The 22,218-nt window shown below is 39.7% G+C and overlaps 2 protein-coding genes and 2 non-coding genes across 7 annotated transcripts; 3 read left to right on the top strand and 1 right to left on the bottom strand.

Annotated features, from left to right (window-relative positions):
- The first annotated feature begins 370 nt into the window (after positions 1 to 370).
- On the top strand, positions 371 to 5,663 carry LOC107880987 (DEAD-box ATP-dependent RNA helicase 20-like). 4 transcript variants are annotated; one of them, XR_016125823.1, is made up of 5 exons: positions 371 to 1,179; positions 1,916 to 1,985; positions 2,080 to 2,292; positions 2,644 to 2,683; positions 5,559 to 5,663. XR_016125823.1 is itself a non-coding variant. In XM_089049589.1 (5 exons), exons 2-5 carry the CDS (start codon positions 1,916 to 1,918, stop codon positions 5,607 to 5,609), a joined length of 369 nt encoding a protein of 122 aa, XP_088905715.1. In that variant the 5' UTR covers positions 386 to 1,179; the 3' UTR covers positions 5,610 to 5,663. The 4 variants fall into 4 exon arrangements, 2 of the variants coding, with proteins under 2 accessions (XP_088905715.1, XP_088905716.1); XM_089049589.1 differs by having other exon boundaries at positions 386 to 1,179; positions 1,916 to 1,980; XM_089049590.1 differs by lacking the exon at positions 371 to 1,179 and adding an exon at positions 1,246 to 1,837 and having other exon boundaries at positions 1,916 to 1,980.
- LOC148917627 (small nucleolar RNA R44/J54/Z268 family) lies at positions 3,603 to 3,688 on the top strand. Its single transcript, XR_016126531.1, has one exon. It is a non-coding gene; the product is annotated as a small nucleolar RNA R44/J54/Z268 family (small nucleolar RNA).
- Positions 5,664 to 20,233: 14,570 nt separating the features above from the next.
- On the top strand, positions 20,234 to 21,911 carry LOC103328556 (Acyl-CoA N-acyltransferases (NAT) superfamily protein). Its single transcript, XM_008230953.3, has 2 exons — positions 20,234 to 20,774; positions 21,359 to 21,911. The coding sequence occupies exons 1-2, from the start codon at positions 20,531 to 20,533 to the stop codon at positions 21,589 to 21,591; spliced, it is 477 nt and encodes a 158-aa protein (XP_008229175.3). The 5' UTR covers positions 20,234 to 20,530; the 3' UTR covers positions 21,592 to 21,911.
- Positions 21,912 to 22,098: 187 nt separating this feature from the next.
- On the bottom strand, positions 22,099 to 22,171 carry TRNAV-UAC (transfer RNA valine (anticodon UAC)). The gene has a single exon. It is a non-coding gene; the product is annotated as a tRNA-Val (tRNA).
- Positions 22,172 to 22,218: the final 47 nt, after the last annotated feature.

Genomic DNA, 22,218 nt, shown 5'->3' with positions numbered 1-22,218 from the left:
GCCAAAAACTACTTCTCCTCCTTCTGAGCAAATTGTTCGCTTATATTCCGGTGTTTGGACCCAGTCACAATCTAATTATAGTACTATAAAAAAGGAAATACTAGCTATTGTACTATGCATTACTAAATTCCAAGATGATTTATTAAATCAAAAAATTTTAGTCAGCATTGATTGTAAATTTGCTAAGCCTATATTAGAAAAAGATGTTCAAAATATTGCATCAAAACAAATTTTTGCACGTTGGCAAGCTATTTTAAGCATTTTTTATTTTGAAATTGAATATCTGAGAGGAAGTGAGAATAATGTTCCTGATTTTCTTACTAGAGAATTTTTGCAGGATAAGCAATGGCTAGCAGAAAAGATAAACAAAAAGAGAAACAAAACCAACCTTCCCAGTTGCCCGTTATAAAATTCCCTGGATATTAAAGTGGCATTATGCAGTTAATTGGGAGACAAGAACCTTCTCTCGCCAATTTTCCGTTAAGTGGTGGGATAGCTTTGAGATTCCCTGAATTGCTGAGTATGTTTATAGAGATTTTCCTCGAGTTCCTGCACCTCAGTTGCCTAAGCAGAAGTCCTCCTCTTCTCAATCCTCTCAAACCTCCCTCTCCGTCGAAGGAAAGTCTAAAGCTGAGCTCCAAGATATTGCACATCAACTGATGCTCCAAGCCTCTCAAATGAATGATGATGAAGACAATGAGTCTCAGTCGTCCTCCAGCTGTCGCCCTCTCTCCTCTAGTCAAAAAAGTCCTGATCGCCCTTTAAGATGGTCTGATTATCCTCATGGTCAAGACCCCAATAATGACTACCCTGCTTATGACCTGAATTTAGACTAAAAGCAAATCCTTCATTATGAGATTCCCCTGAGTTAAAGCAAAAGGTGACCAGTAAAAGCATGAGCAGAAGACAAAATTGAAAGTTGAATTGATAAAAGTAGATTCCCTGAGTTAAAGTTGCAGTCTCTCTTCCCGTGTTAAAAAATCCAATTCTAGTTGAGTTACTTTACCATAGTTATGTAATCATAGTTGAGTTTGCTTTTCTCTTATTTAAGATGGCTTCAGCCTCAGTTGTATTCAGAATCTAAAAGAGCGAAATTTTAGTTTCTCAGTTTAAATGTTCTCTCAGAAACAATTATCTGAAGAACAACAATAGGAACTCGAGAGCTAGCTTTCAATCTTTGTAAGCCAACATTCTCATAAGCCTATTTTCAAGTTATCAATATATTTTGAGTATTTTAAATTCATATCATTATGTTATTGTTTTTATGTTCTATATTTGTATTTTCATTAATTAGGTTCATGCATAAGCTTCGCTTATTCTATTATGTATGTCTCATCACTATCTATGCTAATCCTTTCTGGTTCTAGACCCTTCGGGTATCAGAGCCATAAGAGTTGTGAGAGTTCGTCTAAGTTGCAACTCATCCAACCCAAGTGGCTGGTTTAGGTTTTCTGAGTTGAAGTTTTGTAGTTTTCTTCTTCTACTTCTTTTATTCTTCAAGACAATTATTTGTTTTCTCTCTTAAGGTCTGACTCGTGAGTCCTCTTTCCAAACGATAAGTCCCCAAGGTAGGGCACGAGCGGTGGGCAAAAGACAGAGAGTTAGGGAGAAGATCAATAGGTTTCTTGTTGAGTAAATGGTCGGTCTTGGAGCATGAACTGAAAATGAAGACCGGTTCGGTCCGGTTCATATAATATCTTGCAATAATTAACTTTACTAATTAGTATTTGAGACATTGGGCATTTTTGTTTGGGTTTTAATACCTAGAAAATAATTGTTATTTTGGATTAGGCCTAAGAAGAGGCCCAGATTCATTAGGCCTGTCAAATTTATAAAGGTAAAATACATTTGTACCCTTTTTGTTTAAAACACTTCCAAAATCAGATCTCACCCTTTCTTTCTCTCTCTTGGACAGATGTGGCATAGCGACTGCCTCAGATCATGGCTTCTCAGGCCACCTGCGATGACGACTGGTAACAAGTAGGGTACAGTCTATGCTGTTATGGTTTCTAACTTTCATACGGTTAGACTTGAGCTATTTTCTACAGGTTATATATCTGATTTCTTTCAATTTAACAGACTGGTAAAGTTGCTTGAGGATATCATGGATGACATCAGAATATTGATATTCATGGATACTAAGAAAGGATGTGATCAGATCACTGGACAGCTCCGCATGAATGGTTGGCCTGCTCTCTCAATGCATGGAGACAAAAGTCAAGTAGAAAGGGATTGGGTCCTCTCTAAGTTTAAAGCTAATGACTGCAACAGATGTTGCTGCTCATGGTCTAGGTATGGAAATAATTTCTTTTGAGTTTGTCAAAAGACTTGAAAGGAATTGTATTTTTGTGTAAACTTAGGAAAATATCAAACCCCTACCTTGGACACCATTTCATTTTGCTCTTTCCTATGTTTTATCTTTTATGGTTTTATGATATTTTATTTTATTTGCACTTCTTTGTTATTTATTAATTTTTTATTTATCTATTGAAAGATGCTATTCTTCCCAACTAACAATTTCTATTTGTTTCCCATCTGGGATGAGACCCACTCCACGAAGAAGATTACTATTTTTTGATTAATAAGGCTATTTGAAGCAGTCAATTGATACTTGGTTCAATTTTTTCTTGTGTGTGTGTGTAGGATGCTTGGGTATTTCGAGGAGATCAACTCTCCTCCACCTGTGAGAGCCTCTTTCTCTTTCATTCTCTTTTAATGCATTTTCATGTATTTGGAATTGGGGGTTTGAAAATATTGTTAATCCTTACGATTTTATAGGTTTTTCTTTTTCTTTTTTGTTTGTTTGTTTGAAAAGATGGCCTGGTGTTGTTGGATCAATTTTGCTATATAATTGCCTTTTTTTTTTCTTTTTGATACAAGTGATTATGTTTTTGGTCAATTTTGTGAAAATCAAAATACTTGAGAAAAAAGAAGCTGCTTTGAAGAATCAAACTCAATTTCATCTAGCTGCTTTGGAAATGGTTGATGCCATCACTGTGAAATAATATCTTGCAATACCATTTAAGCTTTAGTCCAATGAAATTTTACACAGGTTCTACATTGTAGTTTTGCACAAACTACATTGCAGTTTTGGTAATTACAATTGGATTTTTGCTCTTTCCTTGGCCTTCAATCTCACCAATTTGAAGAGTAGAGGCTACCCAGATGAGGAATTGGGTGGGCAAGAGAAGAGAGAACTACCCAAGAGAATGGAACTCAAAATTGGACTTTTGGAAACTGGAAATTGCATTGCAATTTTCATTTAATTACAATTTGATTTTTGTTCTTTCCTTGGCCTTCAACCTCACCAATTTGAAGAGTATAGGCTACCCAGATGAGGAATTGGGTGGGCAAGAGAAGAGAGAACTACCCAGGAGCAAGGGAATTCAAAATTGGTCTTTTGGAAACTAGAAACTGCATTGCAGTTTTCATTTAATTACAATTTGATTTTTGTTCTTTGCTTGGCCTTCAACCTCACCAATTTGAACAGTAAAGGCTACCCAGATGAGGAATTGCGTGGGTAAGAGAAGAGTAGAACTATCCAAGAGCAAAGGAACTCAAAATTGGACTTTTGAAAACTGGAAACTGCATTGCAGTTTTGGATTGCAAGTGATGATAAAATAGACAGGGACCTCTGCACTCTTCGGAGGGTGATGACTCAGTCTAATGGGAATCTCTCTGATGATTTTCAACATTTTTGCACTGCACTGGATTTTTGTGTTCTTGTGTAATTGTTTGTTTATGTTGGTTTTTTTCTTTTAAAATCATAAATTTGAGTTGTGTTGGTAGGATTGTTGGTGGTAATTTGTTTTTATTGCAATGCAGAAAACGGAAACTGCAATGCAGTTTCCGTTTAATTACATTTGGCTAAATTGTTTTATCATTGGATATTGGTATGATTTTTGAAGTTAATGGAAATTATACAATTGTCATCAATGAATATGTCTTTTTGACTTTGTTTAGTTGCTTGTTTTCATGATGGCTTTGCCTTTTGGTTTGTTTTTTTGTTAGTGTGGTTGCAACTTGATTAGAAATTGCAACGCAGAAAATGGAAGGAACTTCTGTTACCTTGATATGTTTCCATTGCATGTTCCAATGTCTTTTCAATGAGCATGCTTAGTGTTACTAGTAATCCAGCTGGGCAGGCAAGTGACAAAGAACGTAGCTAGAATTATTTTTTATTAAATCAATTTGATACAGCTCTAATACAAGGATTGCCACTTGCCCTTTGCTTGTTTCAAATATATTTTCTCCTTTTATTTAGGGCATGTACTCATCACTCAAGTTTGGAGGTTGATGCATCTTATTCTATGATCGTTGTTCGTTGTACATAATTTGGTCTTATTTTATATAGCACAAACGTCGTTTTATATAGCACATAATTAGGTCAGGCAATGATCTAATTTAGTTGCAACTAAAGCTCACTTACTATGCATTTGTCTTGATTTGGAAATGGTTGATGCCATCACTGTCATATAATATCTTGCAATAGCATTTAAGCTTCAGTTCAGTGAAATTTTACACAGGTTCTGCATTGTAGTTTTGCACAAACTACATTGCAGTTTTAGAAAACTGCATTGCAGTTTTGGTAATTACAATTAGATTTTTGTTCTTTCCTTGGCCTTCAACCTCACCAATTTGAAGAGTAGAGGCTACCCATATGAGAAATTTGGTGGGCAAGAGGAGTAGAACTACCCAAGAGCAAGAGAACTCAAAATTGGACTTTTGGAAACTACATTGCAGTTTTCATTTAATTACAATTGGATTTTTGCTCTTTCCTTGGCCTTCAACCTCACCAATTTGAAGAGTAGAGGCTACCCATATGAGGAATTGGGTGGGCAAGAGAAGAGTAGAACTACCTAAGAGCAAGGGAACTCAAAATTGAACTTTTGGAAACTGGAAACTGCATTGCAGTTTTTATTTAATTACAATTTGATTTTTGTTCTTTCCTCGGCCTTCAACCTCACCAATTTGAAGAGTAGAGGCTACCCAGATGAGGAAGTGGGTGGGCAAGAGAAGAGTAGAACTACCCAAGAGCAAGGGAACTCAAAATTGGTCTTTTGGAAATTGGAAACTACATTGCAGTTTTCATTTAATTACAATTTGATTTTTGTTCTTTCCTTAACCTTCAACCTCACCAATTTGAAGAGTAGAGGCAACCCAGATGAGGAATTGGGTGGGCAAGAGAAGAGTAGAACTACCCAAGAGCAAAGGAACTCAAATTGGACTTTTGGAAACTGGAAACATCATTGCAGTTTTCATTTAATTACAATTATTTTTGTAGCTGTTTTTGTTTTTGCTTTTGTTTTTTTAAAACATAATTGATATCTACATTGTATTTTTGTTGCAGTTTCTGTTTTTATTTGCAGTTTTTGTGTGAACAAGTGTTTATGATTGTTTTTTTTTTTTAAACCGTTGATTGTTTATATAAATACTGTATAACTGAATAAAAATTACAAAATCAAGTTTGGTGTAGTGGTTTGTGAGTGAGCATTCCTCTTTTGAGGGTCAAAGTTCAAGTCTAATCAATGACACAAAATCTTTTTTTTTTTTTTCAGGTGAATAAGGGGCAACGGAGTTGGTCCCTTGTAGATGGTTGCAGGCGGTGACGGGCTGCAGTGGTGGCAATGGCCGGCGGCGGAATTCGGCGGTGGTGGCCGGCGAATCCGGTGGTGTTGGCCGGGGACAGAATTCCGGTGGTGGCGGCAGCGGGATTCCGGCAGTGGTGGCGGGCGGGATTCCGGCGGTGGTGGCCGATGGCAGGTGGGCGGTGGTGGTTAGCTAGATATGGACATGTGGCATAATATGCTTACCTTAGAAGGAGTGGCATTGTGTGTTATTTTGATATTTTTTAGTGATATTTTTGTAAAATTAGGTGCCACATTTGGTCTTTGGCCTTATGCTAATTAGATGAAATTGTATTCTTATCTTCCAGATTAGTAAACTATATTGTGTTTTAAAACTAAAGCTCCCAAAATTGTATTATATAATATATATTACAAATCAGCCCAAAATTGTATTATATTACAGACCTGCCCAAAATTTAATTATATTACAGACCTGACCAATTTGTTCATTATCAAATAGGCCAAGCCCAAATTTAAACTTCAACCAGGCTTTTAACGCATCAAAATCGATCCAACTTTAGCAAATATAAATGACAATCCAACTTCAGCAAAATATAAATTACAATCCAAATTTATCAAAATAAGCTCCAAAATAAATTAAAATCTTACTGCAGCAAAATATAAACAAAATACAAGCATGCAAAAACTCCACAAAGGCATGTAGTCCCAAGTGTTGCAACTTAATTAAATTCCTCCTAACATTGAAAAGTAGTTGGGGCAAACTTGGGAGGCGTGGATGAACTCATAATATCTATATATATAAAAAAATAATAATAAACCAATTAAAACATTAGTGAAACATACAAACTATATAATACATTAATAAAGCACATAAAATTACAAAGAAATACATAATTCAATGGATTCATAGAACTCCATATCTTGAATTGTTGGCTCATTTTTTAAAGAGAATATGTCATCTGACCTTAACCAATTTTGAGTGCTAAAGCATGATTCCGAAGCCACAGTTGATACCGGGATGGCAAGCACATCCTTTGTAATAAGTGTCAAACCTGGATACTTAACCCCATTCAATTTCCACCACTTTAAAACATCGAATTCGTCAACCACATCTTCAGTAGGGTCAGTGACGTACATATCAATCTCATGCTCCAATATCACAAAATTATTTGCTTGAGTCTCTTTTCTCCAATTTTCATTCATTTGCCTTCATTTCTTTCCCCCTCGACTTAGGCTACTACTTGTTATATTTATGGTAGTAGTATCACTAGAACAATAACTGCTACTTTGAGTGGATGGTGGTGGTAGTGGTGGTGGTGGCATGGCATACACCTCATAAAACTTCTTTAAAATCTCTTTGATCTCATTCTTCTTCTTAACCGCATCTTCCGGATTTTCAAATCTGCTTTTCAAGATAAACTCCAAGTTCCCCAATTTGTATCGCAGGTCAAGAACAAGAGCAACCATCAAAATTTGGTTCAATTTATCAACGTCACCCCAATACTTTTTAAATTTCATCTTCATGTTAAGTGTCATGTCCTTCAAAACCTTAGAAGTTTAGGCTTCACTTAATATTTCCTCCTCTTCCATCAACAAATCCTCAATTTCTTCTTCCATTGCAATCAAGTCGTGAAATGTGGTGTGGGAAGCGGGATGCAAAGTGACACTCATCTTCAATATAGTCTCATAAAATACCTTTAAAAAATTCACAAATGTACGAGCATTGTTCCAATCTATCATTAGGTGGTGGCTCTTCCTTTTTTTTAGAGTAATGAGATATAATCACTCTTCAAGAACCGGTTCATCTTCACCAAACCAAGAAATATATGGGCCTTCATTATCTTCTCTCATTCTCCAAAAGACTTTTTCAAACTTTAAAGCGGCTTCCAACATCATATATGTGGAATTCCACCTAGTTGGCACATCCAACACCACAAGCCCTTTGCATGCAATTTGCTCCTTCTTAACACAAATCTTAAAGTCCTCTAACCTTTTGGGAAAAGATCTTACATACTTCATAGCATTTCTTATAAAAAATATGCTTTTCTCCAATTTTTTCAACCTATCACGAACCAAATTCACAATATGAGCACAACACCTAACGTGCATGTACTTTCCTTCTAATACAAGACTACTATTTCCCCAATGACCCATTTTCGACTTCAAGTAATCTATTGCCTTTGTGTTTGAAGAAGCATTATCGGCCATGATGGTTAGTATCTTCTTCATATCCCAATTAAGCAAACATGACTTGAGAAGTTTACCAATTGAGTTCCCCTCGTGATTGGAAATGACACAAACGTTCAAGAATCTTTTGTGCAAGTTCTAATCACTATCTATGAAATGTGCCGTGATTACCATGTAATTTATGTTTTGAACACTTGTCCAAGTGTCCATTGTGAGGCATAGTCTATGTGGTGCTAATTCTTCTTTCAATTTTTGTTTCATGGCATCATACATTACCATAAATGCCTTATAAGTGTCCTACGAGATGGCACTTGGAAATGGGGGTTCAAAGAATTACAAAACCGCCTGAACCATTTTCCTTCAACCACACTAAAAGGCATCTCATCCATTACTACCATCTCTACACATAACTTTAACCACTCTTCTTTACCATGCACCGTCAAAAGACAAGAGTTTTTGCCATTTATATTTAGGAAACCTCCCCAAATATTTCTTAAATAGGTTCTCAATATGCTTCCTCAAATTTAAGGTCCCATTTCTAATGAAGTCCACCGCATAGCTAATAGAGCAATACTTGTACCTAACTCTCTTCTTAGTTGTTGCATATTTGCTCCCATCCTCCTTCACACTCTCAACCACATCTCCATATCTCTCAAAGTGATCCCATACTTCCGATTTTTCTTTTCTTGGGTTGAAATGAGGTAATGGTGGAAGACCACTCAATGGAGGTGGTGTTTGGGTATAAGGTACACTTTGATTTGGTGTTTGGGTTGGGGTTGAGGGATCGGTACAGTGGGTAAAGGTGTTGATGCGGATGCTGATGTGGATACGGATGTGGATGACGAACCAACTTCACTATTAGTAGTGGCATGCACCTCTCCAAATGGGTTCGACTCATTCATGAATTCTTTAATAAACAAAAAAACAACAACTTAAACATGATATTAATCAAAAACAACACCTCAATTTAAAAAAAAAAAAAAGAAACTTAAACATTATACAATCCAACTAAACAAAACAAAACAAAATCTTAAACATTAATGCTAATTTCATGCTAATTTAAACATGATATTAACCAAAAACAACACATCAATTAAAAAAAACAGAAACTTAAACATTATACAATCCAACTAGGGCAGAATCCTCAATACTCATGTGGCTAGGGAATGAGCAGTTCAACCATGGGACTATTGCTCCCCAGACACACACGGTAGAATCCTCAATACATGTGTAGCTGAATATCTCTCCTACGAGAGCAAACTACCGATCAAGGCCTTCAGTACACCCGATCAAGGGTGCCCAGTATCCCGACACACCTCTGAAGTGTTATCGTGTGTCTATATATCAAGTATCAATAACATGGGAGGTACATATCATAGTGCACATCATGTACTAGGGGAAAACAATCCAACACGATAATTGTTTTACTAAACCACATGACAGAATCTTCAATACTTATGTGGCTAGGGAATGAGCAGTTCAACCGGGGGACTATTGCTCCCCAAACATGCACGGTAGAATCCTCAATACACGTGTGGCTGAAACAAGTTTTACACCCGCGGAATGCCTGTCAAGGCCTACGACACACCCAACCAAGGGTGCCCGGGTCATCAACATCTCACACGTCAAAAAAAACCTCAACGCACGTGTGGTTATCATCCAAATCAAACAAGGGAAGCTACATACGATGGTGAAATTCACAAACCCATATTCCAATATTATATATATATATATATATGCGTGTATATATATAATATACATATACATAGCCCCACTTCCCACTCAACATGCAAGTCTTTATACATAATAATGATAACGACAATAATATAATAATAACCATAATAATAATAGTTATGTATTCCCAAGTCACAGTGTAAAAGCCGAAAACAATCCGATAGCACATTTTCAAAACTCCATTGACCAAATACTAATTTCCAAACCATTCATTTTTCCACCATCAAATTCGAATTTCAGGCTCGCATAGAAAATATTGTTATTCAACATCAAGTCATGCATCAATTCACACCATCCCCATGTCCCAATCTATAACACAAATAACACACATATGTATATACACAGATTCCAAAATTCTGAAAGCAATGCACACTTAAAACAATTGTCCAACGATCACAACTTAGTAAACAACCTCAACCATGAATTAAAATTCAAAACCCTAGTTCCAGGAAACTTAACATTTGTACACAACTTTAGAAAGGTCTTAAGGCCATTCTAGTACTTTCCCCAAAGGATAAGACGGTCTTAAATGACCCGTGCCAACAGTTTGGTTAAACTTCCCTTTTTTTTTTGTCAACCGAGCCCCTAGGGCCCACGACCTCTGATTTCTGATCCAAAGGTTCCTATAAGTCCAACAATGTCTATTAACCAAGTCTCGAGGGTTTAATCTCGATAGAGCGGTCGGATCGCTCTTGATCGCACGATCAGAAGGCAGTCGGTTTACCTAACCCCAAAGTCATTGACTCAGAGTATCTAGGACTCCGATTCTCAATCCACAAGTTTCTACACGATCCTAAAGGTACGAGGAACTTCAGATTTGAAAATGAGACCGATTGGATTGTCCAAATCTATCAAACCCAGATATCGCCTAACAGGCGTAATATCTATTCGATAGTCACATGTTATCCAATTTCTAAACCGAAAATATTGTCATGCTCGGGACAACATCAGTAGTGGTGGGTGGAGATCAAAAAAACTCCAAATCGCCGGCCAATACCAATACCATTAGAACTACCACACTTAGGGGAACGTGTTTTGGTCTTGGACCCCATCCAAAAAGTGGCCGAAGCTAGCTGGAAAAGCAACTCACAGTCAGAGAAAAACCTAGGTTTTAGATTGAACTCTAAACACTCCAATTTGATCCTAACCAACCGTACCATTAGCTATAGCATGTTGAGTAGATGAAGAATCTTACGTTGATCGATGGATTTGGCCGCCGGAGTCGTTGGAAATGACGTAAGAAGAACAAGGAACCGGCATGCCTTTTTCGAGGTCTTGCCAGCACTGGAGAGCATGGGTCAACCGAACTGGTGAGGGATGGGAAGAGGAGGCCGACCAGTTCTTTTGGGTCTGGTCTCGTGGCCTGAGCTAGCAGGATGGCGTTGCTCCACTCTTTGGAGGGCTTGGCTGTCGCATGTAGTGAGAAAGAGAACGAGGGTCGGGAGAGAGAAAGACAGAGGAGAGAGAGTGACGCGTCCGCGAGAGAGAAAATCGGGTATTTAAGGTTTTTTGACAAATTTTGAAATTCCTTTTACGTCTTTTTGATTTTCTAACCTTTGCATGCTCATTACAACTCGGAATTGAGTGTGCCACCTGTTTGAGAACGCATATCGGCGAGCTCCACGCAACAGTGCCACTCAATTCCCTAAAATTCTTCCGGATTAACAAGTGATTAAAGTGACCCTACCCCTAAGGGCAAAAATTGTAATTTCACAAATAGAAATAAATTGAATAAAACAATTAAATAGGGTTAAGGGTGTTCCAAGGACGAACCTTCTTAAACAAAAGTCGAATGGCGAGATTGGTATGAAGAAGGATATTAGGTGGAAGATTGGTGGTGTCGAGTGGGTAGCGATGGATAAGTTTCCCATTCTTCGAAGGCTTCAGAATTATAACATCCCGACCCAAAATTTAATTATTCATTAATTTAATTAATTGTGAAATTACAATTTTGCCCTTGGAGGTAGGGATAATTTGGTCACCTTTTAATTTGGAAGGATTTGGGGAAATCAATCTTATAATTACATAGATCGTACCGAAATGAGTTCATAGACATGTAGTGCATTTGAATCGGAGTTGTAACGAAGAAGTTACAATCAAAAGAAGCTCAGTGGCACAATCGTAAATTTTTCAAAATTGGTTTTTAAATATCTGAATCTCTCTCTCTCCCTCTCTCCCTCCCTCCCTCTCTCTCTTTCTCCCTCTCCCATCGCACAGACCCCCTTTTTGGTTCATTGGCTTTTTAAGCCACCGCGCCACCACAGCCCTCCACCGACCATGGCACTAGTCCTAAAAGGACCGCCACCTCCTCCTCCTTCCATCCCACCCTACCCCAACGCGGTAGCCAGCACAATAGCCGAAAAGAGAAAACGGCGATTTTCCGAGAAATTTCAAGCTCGTTCGAACGTTTCTAACAACCAAATCTTGGAATCCAGGTATGCTTTTCCATCCTCTGAAGGTGTTCTACCGACGGTTGGATTATTTAGGATCAATTTCTGCGTTTTGGTTGTCAAATAAGTGATAGAAGTTTTGGCCGATTTTGGCCCTGGATTCCGGCCACCTCTAGCAACTTTTTGGGGTTGGTCTAAGAACAAAAGTTGGTATCAGAGCATTAGGTTCATTTTCCTTCAACTTTCGCACTTTTGTTGCATTGTTGAAAACTAACGATTTCCTTGTTTCCTTCGTATAGAACCTTGCGTCCTCGACGTGGTAGGCCGAGAGTTCACTTCCTAAGATTGGAAGGGGGAAGGGGGAATGCACCACATCCACCACCATCACCATCTCCACCTCCATCACCACCTCCACATGTTGGTGAGCAAGCTGGAGAGAATGAGGTAGATATAAGACATGTACTCTATCAGTTCACCTGAATTGTGACCACAGCTCTATAGGAGAGACGTAATACTGAGGGCTCGGACATAAAGAAGGTCAAGAAAATGGGAGCAAAGGAGTTCTGGGGTAGTGCGGACCCTGCTGAAGCTGAGACTTGGCTCACAAACATTGAGCAGGTATTTGAGGTCTTACAGTGTAATGAATGAGGATAGGGTTCGGTTGCCCGTTTTCCTTATGAAGGAGAACACCTATCATTGGTGGAAGACTGTTAATAGAGGGTATGCTAACCCTACTGCCATTACTTGGGCAAAGTTTCAGCAGGTTTTCTTTGATCAGTTCTACTCGTACTCTATTGGAATGCAAAAAGTCAATTCCTGCATCCGGATTGATGTCGATCTTGGAGTATGAGCATAAGTTCAACAAGTTGTCCAGATTTGCTCATGAGCTGATTCGCGATGAGGGAGAGAAGTGCAGGTGCTTTGAGGAAGGTATGTGGATAGAGGTTCAGGCGGTGATCACTGCCACCACATATACCACTATGAGGGCTTTGGCCCAAGCGGCGGATAAGGTAGCAAAGAAGCAGGGCTGGTCTGGAGGATCCAATTCTAGTTCTCGACTAGTTTGGAGTCGCATTCGGGACAACAGTCTATGGCTAAGTACAGCCAAGGATCCTTCACGGCAGACTAGTGCAGCCTATCACAATCAGGTCGGACATTTTATGAGGTACTGTCCTAACTTCACCTAGAGCGGAGGGCAGGGCCAAGGTAGCGGCTTGACATGTTATGCTTGTGGGCAAGTAGGGCACACCAAGAGGAATTACCCAAATCCTTATTAGAGAGGTTCAGCAGTTCAAGGGACTAGAGCCCATCAAGAGCAGGGTAGTCATGGCCAGGGCCAGAGTCATAGTGGCGCATTGTCTTCTGCTTTATCTAGCAGTGGAGTTCATTCCACCTTCCGGGGTAGGGGTGGTAGACACCAGAGGGGTTAACCTGGGCATTCTACTACCCAAGCTTGTGTATTCTTGATGACTCAGCATGAGGCACATGCCACACCCGACGTCATTATTGGTATGATTCCTGTGTTTGGGTATTTTGCAGGTGTTTTGATAGATCCGGAGCCACACACTCATTCATTGGACATAGTTTCGTATAGTATGCCAGTGTTAGACCTACACCCATGGCCGGAAGATTTAGTATTTCTTTACCTATAAGGCATGTCCTATTTGCGAAAATGGTACTCAGGGATAGTTATATCCAAGTGGCTGAAACAATGTTAAAAGCCGATTTGATTCCCTTGGACTTGGTTGATCTTGATATCATCTTGGGAATGGATTAGTTAGAGAAGCATCGTGCATCAGTAGATTGTTTCCGAAAAGATGGTGTACTTCGAAGTCCGGGACAACCTGAAGTTATTTTCTGCCAAGAGCATAGAGTTCTCCCATCATGTCTCATCTTTCGCCATAACGGTGAAAAGGTTACTCGAGAAGGGATGTGTGGGATACTTAGCCAACATCATTGATACTCGTGAGGTCACTCTGAATCTAGAAGATGTCCTTGTTGTTCGAGAGTTCCCGGATGTCTTCCCGGATGATCTCCCTTGTTTACCTCCTCAGAGAGAAACAGAGTTCACTATTGAACTTCTTCCGAGCACGAATCCAATTTATCAAGCGCCTTATAGGATGGCACTAGAGGAATTACGTGAGTTGAAGACTCAGTTACAAGAATTGATTGATCTTGGATTCTTTCGACCAAGTGTTTCCTCTTGGGGTGCACCGGTGTTGTTTGTAAAGAAGAAGGATGGCACAATGAGCCTGTGTATCTATTAGAGGTAGTTGAATAAGGTGACAGTGCGTAACCAATACCCTTTTCCTTGAATTGATGACTTGTTCGATCAGTTGAATGGTGCCAAGTACTTCTTCAAGATTGATCTGAGATCGGGATACCACCAACTCAAAGTCAGAGAAGAAGATATTCCCAAGACGGCATTCAAGACTCGTTACGGCCATTATAAGTTTTTGGTGATGCCTTTCAGATTGACGAATGCCTCAGCAGCATTTATAGATCTTATGAATAGAGTGTTCCGACCCTACTTGGATCACTTTATGATTGTGTTCATAAACGATAACCTAGTATATTCCCAAACTTTGGAGGGTCATAAGAAGCATTTGAGGTTGGTATTGAAGACTTTGAGAAGGAAGCAGCTCTATGCCAAGTTTAGCAAGTGTCAGTTCTGGTTGGATAGAATGGACTTCCTTAGGCATGTGATATTTGCAGAAGGAATCTATGTGGACCCTCAAAAAATATAGGCTGTTGTGAATTAGGTACAACCCATTAGTGTGACAGAAGTACGGAGTTTTATGGGGTTAGCAGGTTACTATCATCGATTTGTGGAAGGGTTCTCTTCGATAGCTGCACCTCTTACTCGGTTAACGAGGAAAGGAGTTAAGTTTGTATGGACGGAAGAGTGTGAACAGAGTTTTCAAAAGCTGAAGAAGTGGTTAACCACCGCACTTGTTTTGGCTCTTCCGGAAAACTTAGGGAACTTTGTGATCTACAATGATGCATCATTACAAGGTTTGGGATGTGTTCTGATGCAACATGATTAGGTGATTCCTTATGCCTCGAGGAAACTTAAGAAGCATAAGCATAATTATCCCACCCATGACTTGGAACTTGCTGCAGTGGTGTTTGCTCTCAAAATATGGTGACACTACTTGTATGGTGAGACCTATCAGATATTCACTGATCAAAAAGCCTCAAGTACTTTTTCACTCAAAAGGAATTGAATATGAGACAAAATGGCATATCTTCCGTTATTGGTGGAACTGCACGATTGAATATCATCCTGGCCTAGCTAATGTGGTAACTGATGCCTTAAGTAGGAAGTCTAATGGAAGTTTAGCTCATCTCAAAATGGCATATCTTCCGTTATTGGTGGAACTGCAGAAGGATGGAGTAGAATTGGGAAAGAGTTAACAGGGTGGAATACTCGCAAGTTTGCATGTGAGGCCTATTCTGGTTGAGCGGGTGATTGCGGCTCAATTGGAGGATCATACTCTTTGCATGATAAGATTAGAAGTAAAGAATGATATGCGGACGGATTATGCAGTAAGAGAAGACAGAACCTTGGTAACTAGAACTCGTCTCTGTGTACCCAAGAATGACGACTTGAAGAGAGAAATTATGGAAGAGGCTCACTATTCAACCTATTCTATGCACCCAGGAAATACTAAGATGTATCAGACACTACGTGAGTACTACTCGTGGTCGTATATGAAAGGCAACATTGCTAGGTATGTGAGCAGATGTTTGATTTGTCAACAAGTGAAAACGGAGCAACAAAGACCATCTGGACTTATGCAACCACTTACGATCCCTGAATGGAAGTGGGAGCATATCAAACTTCCACGTACTTCGAAAGGGCATGACGAAATTCGGGTGATAGTTGACAGACTCACCAAATCCGCTCGCTTCCTACCTATTAAAGAAACCTATTCTTTGACGAAATTGGCTAAGCTCTTTGTGGATGAGATAGTGAGATTACATGGAGGTCCTGTGTCCATTGTGTCAGACAAGGATGCTAGATTCACATCTCGATTCTAGAAGTATTTACATGATGCTATCGGTACTAAGTTACGGTTTAGTACGGCTTTTCATCCACAAACCAATGGACAATCAGAGAGAACAATTCATACCTTGGAAGACATGTTGAGATCTTGTGTATTGCAGCTTAAGGATGATTGGGATACTCATCTTGCCTTAATGGAGTTTGCATATAACAACAGTTATCATTCGAGCATTGAGATGGCTCCGTATGAAGCCTTGTATGGGAGGCAGTGTAGAACTCCTATTTGTTGGAATGAGGTGGGTGACAGGAAATTAGAGAAAGTAGAAAGATATCCAAGCAACAACCGAGAAGGTTAAGATGATCCGAGAAAAGTTGAAGACCGCACAAGATCGACAAAAGAGTTATGCAGATAACAGGTCCAAGGATCTTGAATTTGCAGTTAGGGATTGGGTGTTCTTGAAGCTATCTCCATGGAAGGGTGTTATGAGGTTCGGGAAACGTGAGAAGTTAAGCCATCGTTATATCGGACCTTATGAGATCACGGAACGCATTAAACCCGCTACCTACAGACTTGCTTTACCTCTAGAATGGTCTCGAATCCATGACGTGTTTCATGTATCCATGTTACGAAAGTACGTGCCAGATCCTTCTCATATCTTGGAACATCAACCCGTGGAGTTGAGAGAAGACTTGACATATGAGGAGCAACTAGATCCATTCCAGTAATGAAGGTGTTATAAAGGAGTCAAACTGTTGAAGAAGTTACTTGGGAACCCGAGGCGCAGATGCAGGCCAAGTACCCTCATCTCTTCGAATGATAGGTACGTAAAATTTGAAATTTTTATAAAGGCGGTAGGTTGTAGCATCTCGACCCAAAATTTAATTATTCATTAATTTAATTAATTGTGACATTACAATTTTACCCTTGGGGTTAGGGTAATTTTGTCACTTTTTAATCCGGAAAGATTTTGGGGAAATGAATGGTACTATTACATAGATCGTACCGAGATGAGTCCGTAGGCACGTAGTGGGTTTGAATCGGAGTTGTAATGAAGAAGTTACGATCAAAAGAAGGTCAGTGGCATAATCGTAAATTTTTCAAAATTGGTTTTTAAATATCTGAATCTCTCTCTCTCTCTCTCTCTCCCCCCCCCCCTCCCTCCCTCTCTCTCTCTCTCTCTCTCTCTCTCTCTCTCATGTCGCATACACAGACCCTCCTTGTTTTTTTGGTTCAACTGTTGGCTCTTTTAGCCACCGCCGCCGTCAGCCCTCCACCACCACTACACCAATCCCAAAAGGACCGCCACCTCCTTCGCCTTCCATCCCACCCCACCCCGACGTCGGCAGCCAACACAATTGCGGGAAAATGAGAAAATTGGCTGATTTTCATAAGAAATTTCCCAAAGCTCGTTCGGACGTTTTCGACAATCAAATCTCGCGATCCAGAAATGCTTTTCCATCCTCTCGAGGTGTTCTACCTAATGGTTAGGTTATTTAGGATCAATTTCTGCGTTTTGGTTGTCAAATCAGCGATATAAGTTTTGGCCAATTTTGCCCCTTGATTCCGGCCACTTTTTGGGGTTGGTCCAAGAACAAAAGTTGCTTTACTTAATGCCCTGATCATGTAGGTATAAGTCTTGACCGGCGGTTTAGAGTTTTTCCGATCGCTAGAAATCGCTTTGGGCACCCACCACTACCGGCGAGTGGGGCGACGCGTTGGCCACTTTGTGGTTAGTCTCTTGGTTCTAAAATAATCCCTATGTCGTCGCGAGCACGATGGTATGCTCAGACTTGAATTTGGTTATCGTTTTATCGTCGATCGGATATGGCATATTAGGCATTATCCGGGTTCGATATGTTTGGATTGTTGGATCGAGTTCATATCAATATATGTTGATATAGGCATCCATAAGATCGTGTAGGAATTTGCGGATCGTGAATCGAAGCCCTAGATGTTCCGATTCAATAACTTAAAGTTTGCTTTAAATGATAACCGTCTGATCGTGCTATCGCGAGCAATTCGGCCGTTCGATTCGGACCAAACTTACTGAACACACTTACTAGACCTTGTTGAACCCGTAGGAACTTCCGAATTGTCAACCAGATGTCGTGGGCCCTATTGACCCAATTTGGGAAGTTTGACCGCTTAGTTGACTGAGCATCTTCCAACGTTATCCCATCATCCGAAACACATAGTTGGACCTTCGGAATGTATCGTTCCTCAAGCATATACTTGAAACTCAAGAAACTATGATTTTAATTTAAAGTTCACGTTCGAAGCGTTTTATATTAATTTCGTACTCGTATTCTGAAATAGATACTCCGACCACACGTACGCAGCAGGCAAGACCCTCTCAGGGTCAACCAGCGTGGGACTATTTGTGAGTGGACACTATTTTAAAATAACATTATTTTGATTGGTTAAATTGTCTTGCATCAAAAATAGATTTTCATGACTATGGAATGGAGATATATAAATATATATCGTTCAATTATGAATATTTCTGTATAAGTGAAATATTCTAAAGTTATTCTCACTTATGTCGTTTGTAAGTCATTGTTTTCGAGAACTTTTGGGTTGGACTCAAAAAGGCTTTGATTTGGATATGACCATATGTTCTCGGGAAAGTGAGAACATGTAGAGTTCACAATGATTATATAGATATAGGATCAACTGCATGTTTTTGGCATTATTTTCCAAATTGTGGGGTTAGTATGTTGTTTTGCAAACTAAATCAAACTTGGTTTCTGTCCACTCATATGTTTTTTGTTTTGCGCCTCTAAACAGTAGTTGATCGAGTTGAGCAGTATACCCGAGCTTTAAACTTCCGAATCCCAAGTTTCTGTAGGATAAGCTTTGTTCATTTCCTTTCCGCTAAACTTTGTTATCATTTGTGAACCGAAACTCTTAGATTGCTCTGTTATCGCCCATACTATGGTTTGATTTTGAGGTCGGAGGCCATCTATGTAAACTATATGATATTATCTTATGCATGCTGCCAGTTGGTGTATTTAAATTGTGATTTTTAACAGGTTGAGAAATTTGGGAAATGTCTATTTTTCAGGGGAGACTCTGCTGAAATTTCGGCAGAAAGTCTCGTGTCTTTGTAAATGGGCCCTATATCGGTATGATGTCGAAAATATTACGGGATTCGTCCGGTTTCGAGGAATTCGGGCAGGTCCTGTCAAGAATGATAAGGCTGCCAATCCTTAGGGTTATAAGGTTCCCAATTTTCAAAATCACCAACCTCCTCTTCTTGAGCAGGGAGGCATGTGGGTTTAGGCAAAGGGCCAAGGTGAGCGACACGTGGGTCGTCGAGGTTGACGAGAATCTGAATGGGTTTCGACCGAAGCTTAGAGATGCGATCCCTACAATCCGTGATACCTTGGTTGGGGCATGAGGTCGGTCCTTTGGTAGGGAAATTTGGAGAGGTCGTGACTTGGCTGCTTTAGGATGAAGGTGGCATTTGCCTTTGTTAGACCAAGGCTGCGTTGAAGCGCTATGCAGGGAGATGGCTAGTTGATTCAGTAGGGTATACCCGACATCTTAGGTGTCGTCGTGCTGGGTTAACTGGTGGCGAGTGTTCTCCTAGTTATGTTTCAAGGTTCAACAATCATGTTCCAACTCGACATTTTTGGTGTGGAGGTGGTCATAGTTCTCCGTCATTTTGGCAACATCGGCACGAAGTCTTTCCACTTCGGCATAAAGATGCACATCGATTCGAGGTTTCCTTCTGGAGGATTCCACTAAGAGGTGTGATGCTGAGTGCCAAGGCCAGGTTCGCTAGGCATGACGGAATGTGATGAACTAAAAATATGACGGGTCTGATTATAGGCGAAGGAGCGAGCGAGACTAGTAGAGATGTGGGATTCAAAAGTCGATTCCCACAGACAGGTGCCAAACTGTTGACGCCCAAAATCGGGTGTCAACTTAGATAGAAGAAGTGTAGGGTCTTGGTAGGATTAGGGGTTAGGACCGAAGGCAATGAGAGACCTTCGGCCACAAAACGATCCTACGAAGAAAGATGGAAGAAGCAATTGTCAAGCTTCGCACCGATGTGGTATCTGCCGAAGGCTTTCCTATGCTTAAGTCATCAAGTGTGGGGTACACAGTAATTTTTTGCAGAGTAATAGTAAATGTGAAAGTAGTTACCTCTTTTTACGTGGGCACTATTCCTCTTGTATGGAGAAGTGCAAGTGGAAGTTTGCACAAAGTTTCGATGTGGGACTTTGCGCAAATCCCCTTGGTGGCGACACGTGTCCAAAGCTTAGATTATGTAGTTGAGGGTTTCGGCAACCACCTTCGACATGCAATTGCCACATCAGAGGAAGGTGTCTTCAGTAGCTGAGATTATGATGATGTCATCGGTGTTTAGGGATTCCCAGAAGTGTCTTTCCTTCAGCAGTCTATTGGTCTGTATGTGCGCTGGTCTCCCAGTACCAAATGCGCTCGGTTGATTATGGTACAAACAAAAGAAAACCCAATATTTTAGTTGCGATTTGTTCACAATACATATATATTGGATTTAAGACAACAGATCAATTAAACTATAAGATGGCGATACCCAAATAAACCGTTGAAACAAGAAGAGTACAAACATTCAAGCTCCAATTCTTCATCAATGGCAACGGGGGTCATTGTGGAGCTCCAAAAAAACTCTCCCAACTGGGCCACTGTAGTGGAAGACATAGTGAAGCTAGAGCGAAAGATCTTTCCCAAACATGAATCTCTTGCTAGAAGCTTTGATGAAGAACTGAGAAAGAAGAACAGTGGGTTGCTTTACAGGGAGGTAGATGGTGAAGTTGCAGGCTATGTCATGTATTCCTGGCCTTCTTCCCTGTACGCTTCTATCACAAAGCTCGCAGGTTTGAAAACCCATTTACTTTCCTGAACTATTTTCATACACATCAGTTTTCTTCAATTTCTTCTTCAAATGTGATTTTTGAGCATTTACAGTCCAAGGTTAAATATCATGTTCAAAAAGAGCTCTGATTTTTTGCTTTATTTTTCTTTGCTAGTTTGGCTTCTTTGATTTGTGTTGGTTTTGATGCTTTGTGGGTTGGTTTTATTTCTGTGTGGATATGAGATGATCAATATGAAGCTCTCGCTGAATGTGATAGAATTGTCCAAAATGCTGAATTTACGTTTTTTTTTTTTTTTTTTAAGTAACCATGAAATTAATTAGTGGAACGAATTTGGAATGCTTCCTTAGTGGTTTTCACTGCTTATTTAGTAGGCACAATGTTAGCTTGCTGAAATTTTAAATATGCCCAGAAGCTATTTGATGAAAGTCTCCAAATAAACTCTAGAAATAAGTTGCTGCACGGATGTTTCTCGTTGGCATTTTCTTCTTGTTGGTTCTTTTTGCGGTTAGAGAGTGGTAAATTTTTACATCTCATATTCAGCAGACATTGATTTCTTCTGTGCATGTGGGTGTTCTCTTCCGCAGTGAGGGATGCTTGTAGGAAGCAAGGCTATGGAGAGGCACTGCTGACAGCCGCCATTCAGAAATGCAGAACCAGAAATGTGCAGCGCATAACGCTTCACGTTGATCCCTTGAGGACTCCTGCCGTGAATCTTTACAAGAAACTCGGTTTCAAAATCGATAACCTCATAGAAGGTTACTACTCTTCCGATCGAAATGCCTATAGAATGTACTTGGATTTTGATGCCAGCCAGTGAAATAGAGGTCATAATTTGTCCCAAGATACGCATTTTCTCTTCTTTTTTTGCTTAAACAAGCTGCTGGAACGATATTTACTTGGGGGGAAATTTTAGAAACAAGTTTTCTGTCTTTTGGTTTTAGTAGGGCTGGCACTCGTCAGCAATATGTGGACATTATGGGAATTTGAAGATGAACTAGTTAGTAAATGTGTTTGTTTTGAAAAGAGAATTTAGTTTGATTTGTAAGTTATCATATAAGGAGTTGAGCTAAACAAACACTCCTTAACTTTGCAAGAAGTCAATTTGATTACCGTTTCAAACTAAAGTAGCTTAACTAACTTCCTTGCAAGGGAAAAATATTATTCCGAGTTGAATTTTCGTCTTTCAATTCCAATTTTAGTTTATGTGGTCCTCAAATTTGCTCCCCACAGCTTTAAAAATTAAGTAATGTAATGAAAACTGATAATGAATAATAAAATCTTTTCTCTTGGCCTCAAAACTTGAAAAATAGATGCAAAAAGATAATGATGCTGCCCAGGATCGAACTGGGGACCTTCAGTGTGTAAAACTGACGTGATAACCACTACACCACAGCACCCGCTTGTTGATAAATGTGAGGTTTGAATATATATAATACTTGGTTTT

Source organism: Prunus mume, linkage group LG4, assembly GCF_029339155.1.
Source record: "Prunus mume cultivar Tortuosa linkage group LG4, ASM2933915v1, whole genome shotgun sequence".
Lineage (NCBI taxonomy): Eukaryota > Viridiplantae > Streptophyta > Magnoliopsida > Rosales > Rosaceae > Prunus > Prunus mume.
This window is presented reverse-complemented; position numbering and strand designations above follow the sequence as displayed.

Excerpts from the sequence above, each read along its gene's own strand:
- LOC103328556 (XM_008230953.3), top strand. The coding sequence starts at position 20,531 with ATGGCAACGGGGGTCATTGTGGAGCTCCAAAAAAACTCTCCCAACTGG. Across the intron at positions 20,775-21,358 it reads TTCTATCACAAAGCTCGCAG|TGAGGGATGCTTGTAGGAAG; the intron begins GTTTGAAAACCC and ends TCTCTTCCGCAG.
- LOC107880987 (XM_089049589.1), top strand. The coding sequence starts at position 1,916 with ATGTGGCATAGCGACTGCCTCAGATCATGGCTTCTCAGGCCACCTGCG. Across the intron at positions 1,981-2,079 it reads GCGATGACGACTGGTAACAA|ACTGGTAAAGTTGCTTGAGG; the intron begins GTAGGGTACAGT and ends TCAATTTAACAG. Across the intron at positions 2,293-2,643 it reads TGTTGCTGCTCATGGTCTAG|GATGCTTGGGTATTTCGAGG; the intron begins GTATGGAAATAA and ends GTGTGTGTGTAG.